Source organism: Penicillium malachiteum (assembly GCF_028827825.1).
Source record: "Penicillium malachiteum strain IBT 17515 chromosome Unknown utg000005l:1.0-9002435.0:326005.0-9005861.0, whole genome shotgun sequence".
In the NCBI taxonomy this organism is placed as follows: domain Eukaryota; kingdom Fungi; phylum Ascomycota; class Eurotiomycetes; order Eurotiales; family Aspergillaceae; genus Penicillium; species Penicillium malachiteum.
In genome coordinates this window covers 2,014,573-2,032,664 of record NW_026643099.1, presented here as the reverse complement: position 1 = coordinate 2,032,664, position 18,092 = coordinate 2,014,573, and the positions used below count along the sequence as shown (strand labels likewise).

General features: G+C 43.6%; 8 protein-coding genes across 8 annotated transcripts; 3 read left to right on the top strand and 5 right to left on the bottom strand.

Annotated features, from left to right (window-relative positions):
• Window positions 1–3,155: 3,155 nt before the first annotated feature.
• On the top strand, window positions 3,156–3,461 carry N7483_010776 (uncharacterized protein; the record flags this gene model as incomplete). Its single annotated transcript, XM_057094203.1, has 1 exon — window positions 3,156–3,461. One exon carries the CDS (start codon window positions 3,156–3,158, stop codon window positions 3,459–3,461), a length of 306 nt encoding a protein of 101 aa, XP_056940174.1.
• A 710-nt stretch (window positions 3,462–4,171) lies between these two features.
• On the bottom strand, window positions 4,172–4,636 carry N7483_010775 (uncharacterized protein; the record flags this gene model as incomplete). Its single annotated transcript, XM_057094202.1, has 1 exon — window positions 4,172–4,636. One exon carries the CDS (start codon window positions 4,634–4,636, stop codon window positions 4,172–4,174), a length of 465 nt encoding a protein of 154 aa, XP_056940173.1.
• Window positions 4,637–8,966: 4,330 nt separating this feature from the next.
• N7483_010774 (uncharacterized protein) lies at window positions 8,967–9,912 on the top strand (the record flags this gene model as incomplete). Its single annotated transcript, XM_057094201.1, has 2 exons — window positions 8,967–9,606; window positions 9,659–9,912. The coding sequence occupies exons 1-2, from the start codon at window positions 9,132–9,134 to the stop codon at window positions 9,910–9,912; spliced, it is 729 nt and encodes a 242-aa protein (XP_056940172.1). The 5' UTR covers window positions 8,967–9,131.
• Window positions 9,913–12,777: 2,865 nt separating this feature from the next.
• Window positions 12,778–14,367, bottom strand: N7483_010773 (uncharacterized protein; the record flags this gene model as incomplete). Its single annotated transcript, XM_057094200.1, has 1 exon — window positions 12,778–14,367. The coding sequence occupies one exon, from the start codon at window positions 14,365–14,367 to the stop codon at window positions 12,778–12,780; it is 1,590 nt and encodes a 529-aa protein (XP_056940171.1).
• Window positions 14,368–14,738: 371 nt separating this feature from the next.
• On the bottom strand, window positions 14,739–15,044 carry N7483_010772 (uncharacterized protein; the record flags this gene model as incomplete). The annotated part of the gene is made up of 2 exons (XM_057094199.1): window positions 14,739–14,749; window positions 14,843–15,044. The coding sequence occupies 2 exons, from the start codon at window positions 15,042–15,044 to the stop codon at window positions 14,739–14,741; spliced, it is 213 nt and encodes a 70-aa protein (XP_056940170.1).
• A 157-nt stretch (window positions 15,045–15,201) lies between these two features.
• On the bottom strand, window positions 15,202–15,633 carry N7483_010771 (uncharacterized protein; the record flags this gene model as incomplete). Its single annotated transcript, XM_057094198.1, has 2 exons — window positions 15,202–15,353; window positions 15,396–15,633. 2 exons carry the CDS (start codon window positions 15,631–15,633, stop codon window positions 15,202–15,204), a joined length of 390 nt encoding a protein of 129 aa, XP_056940169.1.
• Window positions 15,634–16,746: 1,113 nt separating this feature from the next.
• N7483_010770 (uncharacterized protein) lies at window positions 16,747–17,011 on the bottom strand (the record flags this gene model as incomplete). The annotated part of the gene is made up of 2 exons (XM_057094197.1): window positions 16,747–16,857; window positions 16,925–17,011. 2 exons carry the CDS (start codon window positions 17,009–17,011, stop codon window positions 16,747–16,749), a joined length of 198 nt encoding a protein of 65 aa, XP_056940168.1.
• A 26-nt stretch (window positions 17,012–17,037) lies between these two features.
• Window positions 17,038–17,782, top strand: N7483_010769 (uncharacterized protein; the record flags this gene model as incomplete). The annotated part of the gene is made up of 2 exons (XM_057094196.1): window positions 17,038–17,083; window positions 17,112–17,782. 2 exons carry the CDS (start codon window positions 17,038–17,040, stop codon window positions 17,780–17,782), a joined length of 717 nt encoding a protein of 238 aa, XP_056940167.1.
• Between the last annotated feature and the right edge of the window lie 310 nt (window positions 17,783–18,092).

Genomic DNA, 18,092 nt, shown 5'->3' with positions numbered 1-18,092 from the left:
CATAGCCACTGGCGATTCAACTGCAGCGTAATTAACATGTAAATAGAGTTTTGCAAGCAGTAAATATATCTAGAGTTTATCGTCAGTTCGTAGCTTTTGTATATTAGATCTAACATGGATTGGAAATATACTCGGTGCCAAAGCGAGAGCCATAGCCAGGGAAAACCGTGGCACCCTAACCGCGCGGTTGCGGGATTTGAATACTTGAGACACGATATCCCTGTGGGAATGGTCTGAAATCTATATCGATCTAGAGATGCCAGAAATGCAAATTTTTCAATCAAAGATGTTGAAACAGAGGATCAGTGAGCTGACAGGTAAATGTTATGTCTATCCATGGATCCATATGTTCCTGAAAAGTTCCCTAGCTACTGCACCGAAACCGAATCCCTCGCAAAAAGCACCGAGTACATACAAAGGAAGCAAATCGTGGCGCCCGAAAGATCATTGCTCAGAAAAGCTTATAATTTGGATAAGTGAAGATGAAGATATTGATGAGGATGAGGGGGATGCATAGCTTGAACGTTTATTGGCTTAGCACCAGGGCTGGGCGCGAGGGCGGAATCACAAGGCATCGATTCCATATTCAGTGAGGTATGGAAAGCCTAGCCTCTCCATCTCTAAGACACGGTCGCCCACTGATGATTCATTTAAATCAAAAAATCCCACCTCGAGGAGAGCCCTCCTTGCCATATCTAGCATAAATTCAGTTGATGCCATGACTGTAGCTATGCTTGAAGCTGAAGACACAAATAGCTGCGGGGTAGTGGTAAGATAAGATGCAAGTTCTCCGGAAAGCAAGTTTTCCATCCTCGTGAAATTCGTCTCCACTTTGGCCTCTGGTGTTCCCGATTTCCCATTTAAGGCATTCATGTAGGTACAGTGATCACAAATGTGTATACGGAGGTACAGGGATCACAAATCTGTGATCTTTGTTATAATTGGTCGCCGAGCTCCCCACATGTCGCCGATACCTACTCTAAGTTAGTAGCCACTAACCCCAGCGATGCTTAGATCTATCCAATCAATTAAAATCGACGCTACTCCATATACCATATGTACATGTACTGTACAGTGCATTCTCATGAATCTAGGCACTTAATACATGATCCGAAGGAATATCATAGGCTATGAGTATTTGAACTTTAGAGTATTCAGTACATAAAAAGGGGGGATCCCTCGGACACTTGTTTGTCTTTTTAATTTACCAAATTAATCTCAGTCTTTTGAGCTATTTCAGCCAATTTTTCCAAACTGAACAGGATGGATTTGAGCTATGAACGACCTCCAAGCACGCCTATTGCCCAGGACCAGCCCGCCGTCGATACGAGTCAATTGAACCAATTACTGATGGATATCACTTGCGATCAATCTACTGTCGCTAGAATTCCAACCGCGACGGAGCGGAACGTCGATCAGATATCTGATGATTGTCCAATCTCTGCGACTCAATATGACTTTAAATCGTTTAAGAACTCTGCATCACCACCCTCATCTAAAACGATCTTGGAAATGTACGAGCCAATCAATTCTATACTACTTTTGTAAATAACTGAGAGGAAGGTAGCTGGGACAGACATGCATGCAGGTACAAGATATCAAAGCCGGTGGAGGCTTCCAGTGATGCAGGCCATCAAGATGCATTCGTTATCTGCAAACGTGTTCAAGTTGGTTCGTATCCATTTCAGCAGATACAAAACTGGCAGTTCTAACGAGATAATAAGACCTCAACGCCGAGCCATTGTAGATTGATATTAAATCGGAATGTCTGCGTAGTATCTTGCCAGATGTACTGCATGATATTAAGGCTATTAGCTTGATGGAGGACAAACCACAGGTAAGCAAAATAGAGCTTATATACTCTAGAGATCGCTGACATGGATTTAGATGGTTCCGAGAATCCTCTCCTTTTTCCTCTCGGAGCTTGAACAGCTAGCTAGAAACACGGACAACAGTTCGGATCTTCGCCCACTCATTGACCATCTAAACTCGCAGGATCTCAGGTTCTCGGCTCTAGAGACAAATCATCCAGTGCCGGAGACATTCTACAATTTAGACCGGCTCCATGAAGCCCGAATCATAGAGCTCAATCTAGATCTAGTCGGTCCCATCATGGTCGACACAACTTGTTACCCCATGTTTTATCTCCCATCGGCTGACGGGAGTAACATACTCGGTACAGGTAATGAGAAGTATGTATAGTCAAGGTCACCAAGGCTTCATTCTAAGTGGGCTTAGCAGTAACCAGGCTAGTGTATCGTGACTCTCCCAAATTCAATTAAAATTATTGCCTAGGACCAGGGAGGCTTATAGCACGCATCGAGCAGTCCAAAATCATAGTCGTCCGTTCCAGTATCTCTTAATATTGGGGGCGGGGTGCATAGTACTCTCTTCTGAACACGCTAGTGAGACATGGCCAACTACGGATTGGTTTCCTCAGGCTCTGGATCTGAGGGTGGTGATACCCAATTTTGAAACGATTCAAAGTCATAGATCAACTCAAAAGGTTAATCTGGAATTGCTTAAGATGGATCCGTATATCTTTGTCCCATTCTTCCTCGTCATAGGTACGGCTTCTATAAGAAATTAGAGGCTAGTATTGATTTCTCCTTCCTCTGGTTCATAGATCTGAAATAACATTGATTTATCATAGATAGCTAGAATAAGTATAAAATGACACATATGCATCGTCTCTCACTCCTCATCAAACTAGTATCGTTGGATTAATATCACAATTGGCCATTCCAAAATCGGGCGCTTGAGCTCTTGGAGAGGAGCTGAAACTTGAATAAAATCTGTCCTTGATTTACCACACGTTCACTTTTCCTAGTGTTGTCACCGGTAGGCTTTCTAGACTTGTAGGGGGTACATTGATAGTTCCGCTTGAATTATGGCTGAATGATGACTTGAAATTATGACAGAAAACTATAAGCCGTTGGGAATGCCAGGAGGAAACCCTTATTCCAATTACAATGGAAGCCCCGCTAGAGGACAAATAACCCAGTCAACTCGAACCACCAACTCTACGCCGGAAGATATCCAATATCTTCACGCGAACTGATGAGAGAAGAAAAGTATCCGGAGCAGCCTCTGGTGGGACGGAAGCCTTCAAAGTTCTGCAGGTGGCACGGGAAGGCACGGCAACAAATATTTTGATGGAAGTTAAAAAGGATGGAAAGCGCACGCATCAACACTACACTGCTATGAATGTTATGCAACTCAAAGGTGCTGCAAAAGCAATTGAAGAGTTTGAGACGAGCGTTCTGCCTCGAGGTACACCAAAGGAGGAATATTGGGTCTTGAAATCGGGAGAAATTGTGAATTGGCACCTGGAAGCAGGCCCCAACAGCCCTATCTACACAACTAGATGCATTGATGGCAGCCTTGTTATTACAGTTGACCCTGGTATGACTTTACAGCCCCAGGAGCCGTCCAAATGGATCAGCAAGAAAGAGGGTTAGCACGGCTAGATACCTAGTGGACCGTGGCAGGCCGCGGCACTTTGGAAAGATCATACTTTCATATACTCTAGGGCCAGGCCTTAACAGAATCAAAGCCATGAGCTTTTATCGTCCCCTGAATATGCTCTAAATCCAATTTCAGGACTTGATTAAAATATGTAGGCTGCGTCGTACGTGCACAAAAGGTTCCGCTCATCTGCATGTGCATATATAATAATATCATGGAATGGAGGGTATTATGTTCAAACAAAACAGTATTAAAATAGTATTACACTTAATTGATGCTGAACCTAATTCCAAGCGTACCGTAGCGGGTTATAATTCCAGAATATCGCATCGTCGACATTCTCCCCGAGATATGGAATCAAGATCAATGGTTGTTCGCCTCTGAAGGGGGGTGGATTTAACCATCCACCTTGCTAACTTAACTAGTAGTTCCGGGCGTTGTGGGGATGATTCATCCATAGTAAATTGGAAAAATATCCAAACATAAGTGGGGAAAATTTGAAGACCCAATCTAGGAAAAGGAATGTCACTTATGAAAGCAATGAGATAACACAAATCGAAATATCAGGAAAAACATGTGTATGCGCAAGAAAGGACGAAAAGTCAACAGGAGTCTGGTAATTCAAAATTTCATGACTTAACCATGCTGAGACCAAATATCTTCTCATGAATCTCAGTCAGTATACGGGCTCATATTTCGACAATCACAAGAGAGAAGTATCTCGAGGATTTAGATAAATTGGCACGTTACCGCCGCTGTGATCGTCAACATAAGGCGGCACTGCGTCACCGTTGACATTATGAATCATAGCCACTTCGTGATTGATCCTTGTTTTAAAAAGCGTATCTGCCATTCGAATATGAAATTTATCACCACGGGAGTCAACTCTCATAACATCAAGCTCATTTTCCTCTGGTTGGTGGGCGCTACTTGAATCGTAGTCGGTGTGGAAGAAGTCGTAGATCAAAAAAAAGTATTTTGGCCATTTTTGTGTTACCAACAACTGAGCTGTCTTGCTGATATCGGACTTGATGTCTAGTTGTTGCAAAATATCTTTCAATGAGGATTCAGGTGTCTCCCAGTAAGGGCTATCTCTGGTAAAAGATATGCACATGCGAATAGGAATGGCCTGGGTTGACTTCGGCTGGAAATATTCGGAACAAGCCATTTTCGTGGACTGAAAAGATATGAGCCATGGTCTATGTATATTCCCAATAAGGTCCTGCCTACCTGTTGAGTTGAACTTGATCTTCCATCGGCCATTTCGTAGATTGATGACCCTAGATCGGGGAATGGTAGACTTCGCTGGGCATGAATTCCAAGGTTCTCTTTTTACTTTGATCCCATCGCTGACTAAGGGAGATTCTAGAGCCAATCATCTACTTACGCGTGTTCCGGTTGCCTATAATGTTGTAAATAACAATTAAGTAACCATACACCGCTAGATTGCCTTTGCTACGGAGGTCCATAGCGGCCATTATCTCAACCCCATATTTTCCCATATTTTCAAGGCAACCACGACTCTTTTTTATCTGGCAGAAAAAAAAAAACTCAAAATACCATTACAGAGACTTTGGTCCAAACCCACATAGCCCATAGATCTTCTTCTGTATGCTTACACGTCTTTGTGGCCGCGTGAACGAAAGATTTTGTATTGGAGCGCAGCATTCTCACAAGCTCTGAAACCACCTTGATATTTTCCTCGTCTTTCGCTGTTTGTGTGACTTCCTTCTTTTCCGGTGGCTGGGGTGGCCTTTTCTCTTTATGCCTATATGGAGAGTTTCAGCTTGATTCTTTGAACAGTTTGGCGAACAAGAATCACCCTCAGGGGTGATTCTCTCGCTCATGATTGGCTTGTCATTCTCCGCCTAACCTATCCATGCCCTTACTCCGCGGGGGAGATAAGAAACGCATTAAGCATGACCCACATCGAGCAGGGTAACAATGGAATTTGCGACTTTTAGGCAATCAACGAGGCAAAGGACCTGTCAAATTCTGGCCTAGACCGCTCATTTGGCCAGAAAACTTGTAATTTTGGTGGAAATTCATAAAATCAACCATCCATGTAATTCAGCTTTTAGGGGGGAAATATGTTATATTATGCCATTTATATATATCAGGTTCGCTCCCTAGAGATATAAGAACTAGAACGGCACCAAGCTCATTTCTTGAAGAAACAAATACTATTGCTCAGCTCAAGTCTCCTTTACTTCAAGTTCTCAAATCGTATGTCATACTACTCATTTTATTCAAGATTCCTATTGATGCCAGAACATAGACATCTGGAAGGTCTGAGTGCTTGAGAGATTAAAAACCACGTACTTTTCAAAGCACTTTACGAACCGCTCACGGTACGTGAAGATCCACAAACTCTAAATATTTGACTAAAGCAAACCCTTTCCATAGATGTGCACGTTTCGGCGCACCGAATGCCGTGATTGCGAAGCTTTTATCAGCGAAATCAGAATTGTTGATTGTGGACAGAGCCATGATGCAAATTGGATTGGTAACGGTTGGGAAAGGAATAGAGAGAAACAATGTCCAGAATGCTCCTATCCAACACCTGGATCGACTCCTTAGGCCAATTCTGGTATTGGAAGGGGCCATGGCTGTGAATTTGTGGCTGCTAGTTGAAAGGCTACTGAAGTCATTATGAAGGCGAATACAAATCATTTGGTTTCTACGCCATATTGACTGCAAGTCCGAATCGGCTGTGTTTGAGTAGAGTTTCTTAAAAAAAAAAGTCACCAATTATCAATGTGGCGAATTTTCTATCGATGGAAGATAGGTCATGATAGCTGGAAGGTGAAGTACGGAAGCCATGATGGGTTATGGGTTATTGCCAAAAACCCATAACCCATCGTGGGTAACCCATGGGGCCCCATATTAGTGTAAACAGGACAAACTGAGAAAAATCTCGTGACTGCATAATTAATGCAAATTGGTCTGTAATTTTCGGCATTCTACTTACATGTAGAATAGCTAATACAGGTAGATTCTCCGAAGCGTTATCACAGTAAATGATTTGAATTGAATCTATTCTAATATTCCTCAAAGTTATTGTCTTCTCTATGTTTACGCTTCCTCCCAGACGTCCGTAGCTAAGTCGCATTCTCAGGTAGCTGAATATCCCCAGTATCCTCACTCTCAGCACCAAGATCGATCAGTTCGTTAGAAGTAGCTATCTCAGTAACCTCCTCTTCTTCCTCCTCCTCATTCTCGCTAATTAAATCAATCTCAGTCCCTTCTAAATTCTCATGACTCTGCTCCTTCAAGGTCTCGATCTCATCCAAAGTAGAAATTAAGCCTCTCCAGTTCTGGTATGATAATCAATCCTATTTCCCTATAATTATACTCCTTGCCTGGGATATTCTATTAATTCCTATGAGTGGTGCTGGTGTCAAACGGCTTTTTAATACTACGCGTGATATCTGCCACTACCGACGTAGGCGTTTAAAGTCTAAAACTATTGAAGAGATTATGCTATTTCTCTGCGCGTCAAGATTTAATCTCAAGGATGCAGAGATAAAGCAGCTTGAGAAGTATTTTACTCTTAACTTACAGGCTGGAAGGTTCTATGCAAACCCTGCAAACACAAAGGGCTTGGAATGGGCAATCTGTCAATAGCCCCTCTGTGTCGTCCAGAGAGCCTGCCTGATGCTCTGGGTGTCTGTCTGGAATCACATTGATAGCTTAAGGATTAATGACACTAGTACGGAAGAAACAGGGCTTTGGAAGCCTGGATGACCAGAAGATTCGATGCAAAGCGAGCAAACATGGAGATCTTGAACCAACTAACATGTTGATCACGCCTATATCTACTTTTGAAAACGATTGGTAGAGAGACACTGTACGTCAGTCATGTGATTATTGAGTATATACAGAATTAGATTATCTGGAATGTTTTTGGAAAAAAAAAGATTAAACCAACCTGTTGATATGTCAGACTACAGGGTCTAATGCAGTAGGCGGTCGCAATGGGACGTATCAACAGGTCTGATTCTCTCATAACACTAATTTACACGAATAAGCGTCTGCTGCGACCGTAGATCACGTGGCTAATCATGTGATCCATTCTGGTTCGGCCAATCAGAAGCCAGGATTTAATCGTGTTAAAACCGTCCCAATTGGGCCTAGTTTATCACGTTATTTTGGCTGACATGATATTTTTGCCTGTAAACGGCGGACCTGTGAATTACTGTATCCGGTTAGTTTTGCCTCTTTGGGTTTAGCGCCCCAATACCTCGTTCTGTAAGCTCCGCCTGTCGCTCAGGCATAAGAGCTCGCCCGGCCCCAGTGATCTCTACTTTCTTCCCTTCCTTCCTCCCACCCCTCTTTATCTTGCACCCATCGCTATCTCCTCTTTTCCATTTGTGCCCCCAACAACCCCTGCGCATTGACTCCCATGTCAAAGCACTGCCCCCTTTTCCCACCGGCGAATGCCGCTGTATCCGACGCCAAGGTTGTTCTGGCCAACTTTGGCTACCACGCCATGCAGTCGCTCCCGGGAGCAAAAACATCGCGGTGATCCAGGCCACAGTTGTACCACGTGATTGCACGTGGCTCTCTTTTCACCAGTAGAAGCCATTTTGAATCTTAGCACGAAGCTGTCTACATCGCGCTCGGCCTACGAGGCGTCCCTTTGAGCGATTAGATCCCTCCGCCCGCCTGCTTACCATTCCAACGTCACCGGCTATCTTCGAATCTACGTGGTCTTATATATTCGCCTGACTTGAAGTTATATTGCACAGCCCCTGGCGTCGCATATCCACCCTGTTGTTGTCGTCACCGTCGGCCTCTCCGGTCCCGCCACATCCAATCAGTGACCCTCGAAGGCACGCTGCAATGATGCTGGCCAATAGCAAACATACCGCATACTCACCTCGTATCAGCCCATGCTGCATTGAGAGGCCATTGATACAGTCGGCCACCGCGAGGGCACAGTATTGCCAATACAAATACGGCTGGTCATTTTAGGAGCGGTGGATCATTCTCTGAGAGGGATTAATAAGCATGTGAAGCGGAGTTGATGCTGGCAAACTAGGGCCTGTGGTTGTGAATCAAGCGTGCTTTCACAGTTTGGTACAGTGGTACGGACCACAGAAGATGGTTGGGGTCATTCCGCTTCGCGGTTTATAGAAGAAACTACCTAGACGGCGATATTAGGGATCAACCTGGACTTAGCAGCGCTCCTGGGAGCTGTAACCCTTTGTAGCTCCGAGAAACAAATTATGTGGTTGTCAAAGGATGCGAATGAAGTGTAAATGATGGAATGACGGGGCGGGGCCTACATAGCGTATCTGATATCCCCTGAATGTTTTCTAATGTTTACTTATAAACACGAGGGCCTCAAAGCGATCTTTAGGGCTTGGTATGATACTATTGAAAAAGTGGCTGGGGCTTGTTAGTATTTCTCGGAGGCCAGAATGTTCCACGGAACTTGCGATCTACTCCTAGGTGCTTACTACATGTTGCTTAGTTGCCTCAAATGTTTTTTAAAAGCTACTAATGGCAAAAATTATTTTCCCGTGCTTGCTAGCAACGATTTTGCCCTATTGGCTGAGTAAGAGGCATGTGACTTATCTGTGGATCGTGAGTTGTTCTCCTTTGTACGTCAAGACATCCAGCAAAGATCAAAACTTCCTCTTCCAAGTCAGCAACAAATGGCATTTTCCTTATCGCCTGTTAAAATTGAGGATGTGGGTGTGCTCGTACGACGGGTCGAATTTCCTGCGTACCTAGATAGTCCGCTCCGTCGCTTTATGTTCCCACGCTCAACAGAACAGCAGTGGGATTGTAATGAAGATGAAATCAAATGGGCAATTGATGGAATTCATGAAGCAATTGATCGAGAGAACGAAACGCTATACAAGGCATGTGGAGCAGATGGCCTACCTGTCGGACTGATAGGTTGGACCACCTGCTCAGGTGTCTTCTCAAAGGGAATGATTAATGGTCAGAATTTCATCCAAGATGACTCGATAATCAACTCCGAAGAAAGGCAGAGCAGGAAGATGGGACATCATGACAGCTGGACCCCCCCTTCTTTGGATGTGCCCTCATGGCTTGGCATCTCCAAACTGCTCAGAGCGGAGAGGCAAAGAGTGTTCCAAAGATGGCATGGACATGAAATATGTAGTAAGCTCGCAACCAATTCAGACCTTTCGAAGCCTCATTAACCTATCTCAAGGGATCACATTCATGGCTGTGGACCCTGATCATCAACGGAAAGGTGTTGGTTCTACGCTCTTGAAAATGCTCTGCGACATTGTGGACAAAAATGAGCTTCACACTTTTGTTTTATCCTCTCCCGATGGTGTTCAGCTATACTCTAAATTTGGTTTTAAACCGGCTGGGGTTGTGGAAACAAAGCAGGGAAGTTTTACTAGCATGCTACGGAACCCAGACCTGGATGCCAGGCAAAACATAGAGTTTTCTTTGTGAAATACAGATTATTGTGTATGTTTCAAATCTTGTCATTCTTCCGAAGAATAGCAAATGTCAATGATGTAATCTCCATTGTCCAGAAGGATGAAATTTATGACAGGTTGTTCGGACTAGCTTGCCAAAGAAAACTTAACATCTTCTTCTACTACCTCAAGAGCATCCATGGTCTTCGACATGCTTTCCCTTGGAATCTTTCCAGCAGGATTCTCTGCAATGGCATCTTTGGTCATCGTCGGTGCAGAAAGTCCAGAATGCTTTAATAAGCTTTGAGTTCTGAACAGATCCCCGCGATATCATGATGTTGGTCTTGCCCTCAGTGACCTCCACGGATAGTTCAGGATCAAACTTATGTCATTATGTTTGATTGTATATAAACTACTGTTATTCTATACTTAATCAAACATGCACTTTTACCTTCTAAGATCTCAATAATCTTTGTAGTTAAAAGCATCTATTTGTTTTGTTGTCTTGTATAGGCATATATTATCATCCCAACTATAATTTATATATATCAGTCATTTTAAAAAAACAATAGAGAATTGATGTAACGGGTTACACCCGTTGCATGATCTATAGCCTGCGGCCATAGCCCTGAGTGTATCTTTTCAGATTCTGCCACATCCCGTGACCACATCCCGCTCCGCTACACCGCCCGCTTCTGATATGTTTACATACCTACATATGCTCTGTTTCCTTCTTCTCTAAGCTAGATTATAAACTGCATGTTGCCTATATCGTTCTGTTTAGTCTTTATAGAGCCCTTCACAATTGATTGGCTTATATATTTCTAAGATTTGTTTAGACAAGGGTAGGGATTCCCAATTCTCAAATGATTTAAAGTCATAGAGAGTAGAGATTGGACGATTAATTCCATTATGCTAAACGGCCTTTTGCTCCATCGCGATGATAGTATACATCAGTAACTAGTTCAATTGAGTTGTATCAAGGGGTTTAAGGGGCTGATCCTAAACAAGAGACGTGGTTGGAGGCGATATTGGACTAGGCTGTTCCATATTAGGTAATTTGAAATTGAATGAAGTGGCTGAGAAGACTAAGAGTTGAATGGAAATTGTAAAAAGATGAATAGATGTCTGAGAGCTCCCTCCTTTTATGTACTAAATCCTCCAAATATTTGAAGTTTAAATACTAGAAGATGCCTAGGTATTCCTTCCGCTTGTGTATATAGGGCCTAGGTCTATGGGGTTATGCTATATACTAGTATATATACACATTTGTGGAGGTGTGTCGTAAGTCAGTTAGAGTATTAGCAATACATGGGGACTTGGCAACCGATTAAAACAATAATTATACAATGATCCCTGTAGACACACATTTATGACCTCTATACACATATATTTACAATCCCTGTAAATACACATTTGTGATCTCTATACATCATACATATATAAACTTTAATCAATCAAGTGCCCTACCTAGGTACTACATATTGAAGAGGGGAACCGTTAGGAAGTGTATTCTAGATACACGGGTCGATCCAGCTAGCATGAATGGATAACACCAACCAATCATGTACGTTGTGGCCGGACTACCCCGTAGGGGTGGGATGAGAGATGTGTAGGAGTGTGTAGGAGTGTGTATTCTAGACTATAACGACGGGCATTCTTGTACGTACAAAGACGGGACTGAAAACATGACAAAACAGAGATGTAACCAAACGGTAATTCTTAGCACGGTACGTGTAGTAGGGGACAGGGTACCCCACTACAATATGTAGGCAGGTTCCAAGCTTACTACTTCTACATTCTACACCATCAATAATGTTAAAGATATAAACACAGTGTGCTTGCTCCACATTCTTTGGAACAGATTCTGATTTACAAGAGCATCTCGAAGAATACCGGGTTCTTAATGCTAAAAACAAGTCACGCCACCTTCACTAACCTCTTCCAGTCTCGCGAACAGCACCTGTAAGCTGAACTTAAACAATGTCGGAACCATTTCATGGTCAAGGGCGGCGAGGATATTCAATACAAAAACGAAAATTGTTATACTATACATAAGGAAGATGCCGGAAATTTTTCCTGTCCGTCTTGTGAACATTTAAAGCCACTTACAACAAAAAAGTTACTCCAGCGGCATTTCCAACAACGTAAGTGCTTTCCAAACCGCCCCCTCCACCACCGAAAAACCCGTTCCTTTATCAATGAATCATATAGATTTCCTATATACAGAAGTATGCGTTTGCTGTTTTAAGGTACTCGGGACAGTGAGGGAGTTTATTCGACATAAAGATAAATATTATCAAGACGTACCCTACAGCAAACAAATATTCATTCAGAGAGCTAGTAGATGCAGACAAGATCTATCCCATAGATACTGAGACTCTGGAAGACTATATAGGCACCATTCCGCAACAATCGAGATCCTAAGTATTTCTCACAGAACAATTATTGGGCTCTCGTGAGGCTAAAAACAATGACTAAACTGCTTCTCAATTGCAAAATACTTGTTTAGGAGAGAGAGAGAGCGAAGCTCTACGCGTGAAAACTGTGTATGCGTGCATAGGTGGAAGCGTGGGGAGAGGAAGTTCTACAGACACGGCAAGAGCTATCTCTCTACGAAATAACCGTGGTCTGATTTATGGACCACGTGTTCTAACAAGATATCTTCAATGTAGCCAGGTATTTGCAAAGTGAACATTTGAAAGTTCCAAGAAACAAATAATGTGGGTCAATAGGTGGTGCGGTTGTTCAGCTCGTCGCAGTTTTTTGGGGGCGAAGCTTATGGATCTAATCCGGTATCCGGGAAGTAGTGCGCCATTGATAAATAGTATATGCGATCGTACGTTTGTTCATGATTTGTATATAGAGAGTGACTAGGATAATATGTTTCCAATGCGCATTATGCGCTGGAGGGTTTGATGGAGGCGAGGATCTCCTGAGCTTGTCGCTCCTCGCCAAGTACTTCGTGATGCTCAGCCAATAACTTTGTTGCGGCAATAAACTCTCCCGATGTATCCCCGTATTGAAGCTTATCACATTCTACAAGGAGCAACAAACATTCATGCCTGCAACGTATAACCCAGGTGTCGGAGCTCGTGCTCTGATCCTTAGTCAACTCTAAGAATTGGTTGACCAACTTGGATGTTAAAAGAAGTTGCTTCGCCAGAGCTTTTCGACTGAGCATGGCTGCTTCATAATAAAGGGCAATGGCTTTGTTAATAGAGCCGACTTGGTGATATTGGGATGCCTGGAGTATTATACACTGCAAGGTAACAACATGATCATCACCAACTGACTTGCGGTAGAGGCCGGTCATAGTTTCATGGTACCTTAAGCAGTCAGGCTTTGATAGCACGTCCCAAACAGTGCTAAGAAGTCTGATGAAAGTCGTTGACATTAGGAGGACGTTGGTAATCTTCTCCAAGTGATCAATAGTACTGTCCTTCTGGGAAGCAGACAGGCTTTGGAAATGAGCAGGCCAGTATCGAAGAGCGTATTGAAGCAGTGGCTTCTGGCTTTGCAATGTGACGGCAGTGTCCTGATCAAGTGCATCGAAGGCAGGCTCACTCGAATTTTCAATAGAACATTTGAGATAGATGAAGAGCCGAGTAAGGAAGTCAATATCGGGATCCTCGTGGTAGTCCAACTTTCTTTGGGACAAGAGATCCAAGATTCCGTCTTTTATCATTCTATGACCAAGGGAAATCAGATCGCCCGCGAGAGAAACTAATTCGTTAAGAGGACTCAAGGTTTGGTAAAGGGAGGCATGATGTTCAATGTCATTGACAGGGGCAATTTGTTTGTCGATCAAGATAGAAGCCAAGATCTTGAGCTCAGCCGGACGCAAAGGACGCTGGGAAATGGCCAGTAGTGGGAGCATATTTTTAGCCTCAATAAACACATCCTCTTGGTTCAGAATAAGAAGAATCAGGTCGGAGATACTGGGTTTGTTGGTGGTGAGATTTTCCACGGCCTCCTGAAGTTGATCCGAGGTTTCCTGAACACAAGTGTGTCTGAATGCGAGCTTCGCCCACAAAAAGGACCCCTCACTCGTTTCAGTGATTTGATCGATGATAATTTCTTGATCAAGCTCAGAAAGACCCCGCCATGTCTGCTCGCCTTCGAATAATGTTCGAATGACAACAGATATATCGTTGGTAATCATATCTGGCATGATATGTACGCGGAGCAGACCTTCTTCTACCATAGGCTGGTCCGTGCCAAGGGTTATCAGTTTCATATTCGGAATACCTGATAGCATAGATTTTAGTTTAACCAAAAAGGGTTGCTGGTCACACAGGGCCTCCTCGACACCATCCACAACCAGGACTATTTTTTTAGTTTCGGGTGCAAGAGCTATCAGTGCGTGTTTCAGTATATCCCACAGAAAGTTGTCATATTCATTATCGTCTAAAAGCAGCTTACTGTGCTCGAATGATTCACTCAGTGCTATTAGAAACGGGACGTTGCCACAGGATTGAGTCAACATTTGGTAAAGTATAGCACGGGCAATAGAATTTATAGTCCTCTCTGCTAGGAGTCTACTGGCATCTGTTAAAGCTCGTATTAGATTTGTCATCTTAAAGAGCGCCATGGGATCATATACTTACTGATGGAGACTGACAGAGTTAGCCAATCGGCAGTATCTCTAAATGAGTCTCGTAGGTACCCAAGAATGACTTGAGTTGAAACACTCTTTCCCGAGCCTGGCTGGCCAGTGAAATGAAGGTGAGTTTTTTCACCATTCAGGAACCATGAAAGATAATGCCCGATCCACAAACAGGTCATCTCAAACCGCTCCCCAGCCTGGCGTGATGTATTTTCGATGAGCTCCGCGACGACTGGATCTTCAGGCGCAAGCTAAGACAGAACTGGGTAAAGATTTTCACCTTTTTGACATTCAGATAGAGTTAAGTTTCATTTTTTCTGGAATTTAAGAGCTCAAAATCAGTATATGAACATACCTCTCTTAGTGTTTTGAGTCTCTTCCTGTAATCGGTGCATTGAGATCGCCATGGTAACGCTCATGTATCTGCTTTGAGGGTTTTCGATTCGACCAGCAAATTGCTCATAAATGTTGGTGGATGGTGACGTAGAAGACGTCCTCAAGTTGTAAAAATGAACGGAAACAGCAGCAACCAGGGCCACTAGATCAGCAAACGCCATAATGAGATATTCCACAATCTTTCGGTTATTTTCGACCTTTATTGCATATAGGAGGTTCGCGAGTGGCGTTGAATTATCAAAAAAAAATCCAAACGGAATTCCAAGCCACGAAGCATCATCGCCTCTGAGCTAGATGAATGTGTTAGTCTTGATGAGATCAATAAGAGCGATACAGGTAAAACACCAGAGCTAAGTTCGGCAAAATACAGACATCAAGAAACATGGCGCAGTAGCCATAAACGAGACCAGTGGCAAGGTAGATATCGGCTGTAAATGGGTCGACAAACGTCTCCAACGCACTCAATCTTTCTAGAAAGTTAGTGAGCCAGGTTAATACGTTATCATATTTACTTACTTCGCTAGGGAGCAAGCTCATCCGCTCAATACGAATCCATTCTAGCAGTGAGTCACCTAAGACTTCCAGAAGGAGTGAGACTTTAGCGAGAGGTAAACCATCATGACTGGATTGGAATAGATAGAGGATAATATTGGAGATGTTCAAGATGTCCGGACCCCGTCGTCTCCGAATTTGTCTCGAGATAACAGGGATGATTTTAGATCCTGCTACAGAGACCGGCGTCGCAGACATACTGAGTACCCGAGAGATGAAGTAATCCTGAGTCGCTTTTTTAAAGGAATGAGGGCGTCAGTTGGAAGTGATGGACATATTTCACCTGGTGAAAAAGAATCGTGTACATAGAGTAGAGTGATCCATAATTTCTCGGCTCCAGATACTAGATCTGTATTCAAATGTTGGCGATGCCCAGGTGGCGTAGCTAACGCGTCTCCACTAGAATACATATGTACATATATTCCAAATTTGATGTATTCCGTATGGCAGTTCCCTCTTTATGGGGCATTCTAAGGTTATATCCAATAACAACTACGCATATATCTAGGTACTCTGCGGAGTACAGTCAGTTCGAGTACAGTACCCTAGAGATCTGCAAGTCGCCCTACAGCACTGAGTCTGGCATGCACCTGGGCAGAATTTGGACACTCCACCGTGGACTGTAAGCACTAGTAAATTAAACTAGCTCGTACACTATAATTTATATGCGAGTATCACCTTAAAGGTTTTCTCCTAAGAGCGGAATACGTGATAGCTAAAATATAGCCAGTCAGCACGATAGGTGGGTCGTCCAAAATATGCCAGTAGTATATACCAGACACTATAGGGGCAAAGATTTTCTTACTCATAGCCTTTGATACCTAGCGTCTTCTTACCCCTCTTTCAGGAGCCGTACCGAAGCAGCAGGTAGAATAAGACTGGTACATACAAACCACGGTGGAAATTAAACACTAGAGAAAGGCATCAATAGAATCGATGATGAATTCAAGTTGTATTGGGTACATACAACTCTTCTCTAATCATATCAGGTGTAGATATCTGTATTAAAATAGCGATTTCTTGTCAACATTCATCAATAACCAAAAGATTGAGGAGGGAAGAAGTAAACATGAGGTCCACCTTTATTCATTGATACCAATAATAATTACAGCTAGTTTTGTGACAGTACTCATCTCCAGGGCTTCGAATTCTCTCGAGTCATGGTCATCCGCCTTCAGCATCAACCTTGACAATTTTTCACGTCGAGTCTCAGCTCAGATCACCCTCCACACGGCTATGCAATATAGGGCACATTGGGCACAAAATAGGTGGATTGCTCCATCGCAACCCCAAAAATGCTGTTGCAGATGTTCATTCCATCGAAAAGTCCGAGAGTGGATCAGAAGACAAAGCAGAGAAGCCCTTCCAGAAACCGGCACCGCAGGAGTCGCGGACAGTTCCCGCCGGCAGAACCACAAACCTCTGGCAAAGAGCAGAGGATAGGTTAAATAGCAACCCAGATAAGCTGCAGCTTATGCAAGCTGCCTACACAGCGCTGACCGTCGACCTGAGGGAGGAGCTGCAGCCGATCGGCACCTCCGCCCGCCAGGCCCAGTTGAACAAGCTCTTTCAACATTGAGTCAGTGCACTGGAGAAACAAAAATGGAAGATCCAATTCGGCGACCACGAGTTGGCTGTCCAGGATCTGGTGAGTAGCACTTTTGAAAAGGTCTTAGTGGTGAAGGGGCTGGTTGATACGGCCGCCAGCGCCAGTCCCCCAGCAACGCTTGCATGTGCCGGACTGTCGGTCGTTTTTACGCTCGCTCTTCAGGCAACCACCCAGCAGGCGGTTCTACTTGAGATATTAGACTATTCTTCAGATTTGATGTGCCGCTTCCAGGTCATGGAGGATATTTATCACTTGGGTGAGAATAGTTTTCATGGTCCACCGGGGCATCGCGCCGAGTTGCTTGAGAAATTTAAAGACCACTTGACCGATTTATACGCTACTATCCTTGAATTTCAGGCCTGTGCACTGTACTATATGGGGAAACATAGCTTCATCCGGACTCTAAGTGACGCTTTCGAACATAATGGATGGGGTGCTATCTTGGGAAGCATGAATTCCCTCGAGACCAACATAGAAAAAGATGCACAATTAATCGGAGCTGCAAATGTCGATCAAAAATTGAACGAGATCCAAAATACTCAAAGTGACGAAAAAGCCCGTCAAATCATCGTAGATCGCGACCAAAAGGCATTCGAACTCCTGCGTGCTCTGTATAACTGCCCATACAAAGACCGAAAGGATCGAAACGATGTTCGAGTTCCTGGTACATGTGAATGGTTCACTCATCATCCTTTATTCGAGAATTGGCATCAAACCGAGGGCTCTAGTCTTCTTTAGGTGTCCGCTGATCCTGGGTGCGGCAAATCTGTTCTGACCAGGTATCTCGTGGATGACTTTCTTCCCAGCCTGAAGGAGTCCATAATATGCTACTTCTTCTTCAAGGATGATTTCTCGGATCAAAACACCGCGATAAGTGCGGTATGTGCGATTCTGCGCCAGATCTTTTTGTCATACCCACATCTTTTACGGGAATCGATCCTGACTAAGTTCGGGACGGACGGTAAACGCTTGATCAAATCCTTCAATGATCTCTGGTCTATCTTTATGAGTGTTATGGCCAATCCTAAATTAGGAGAGGTAACTTTTA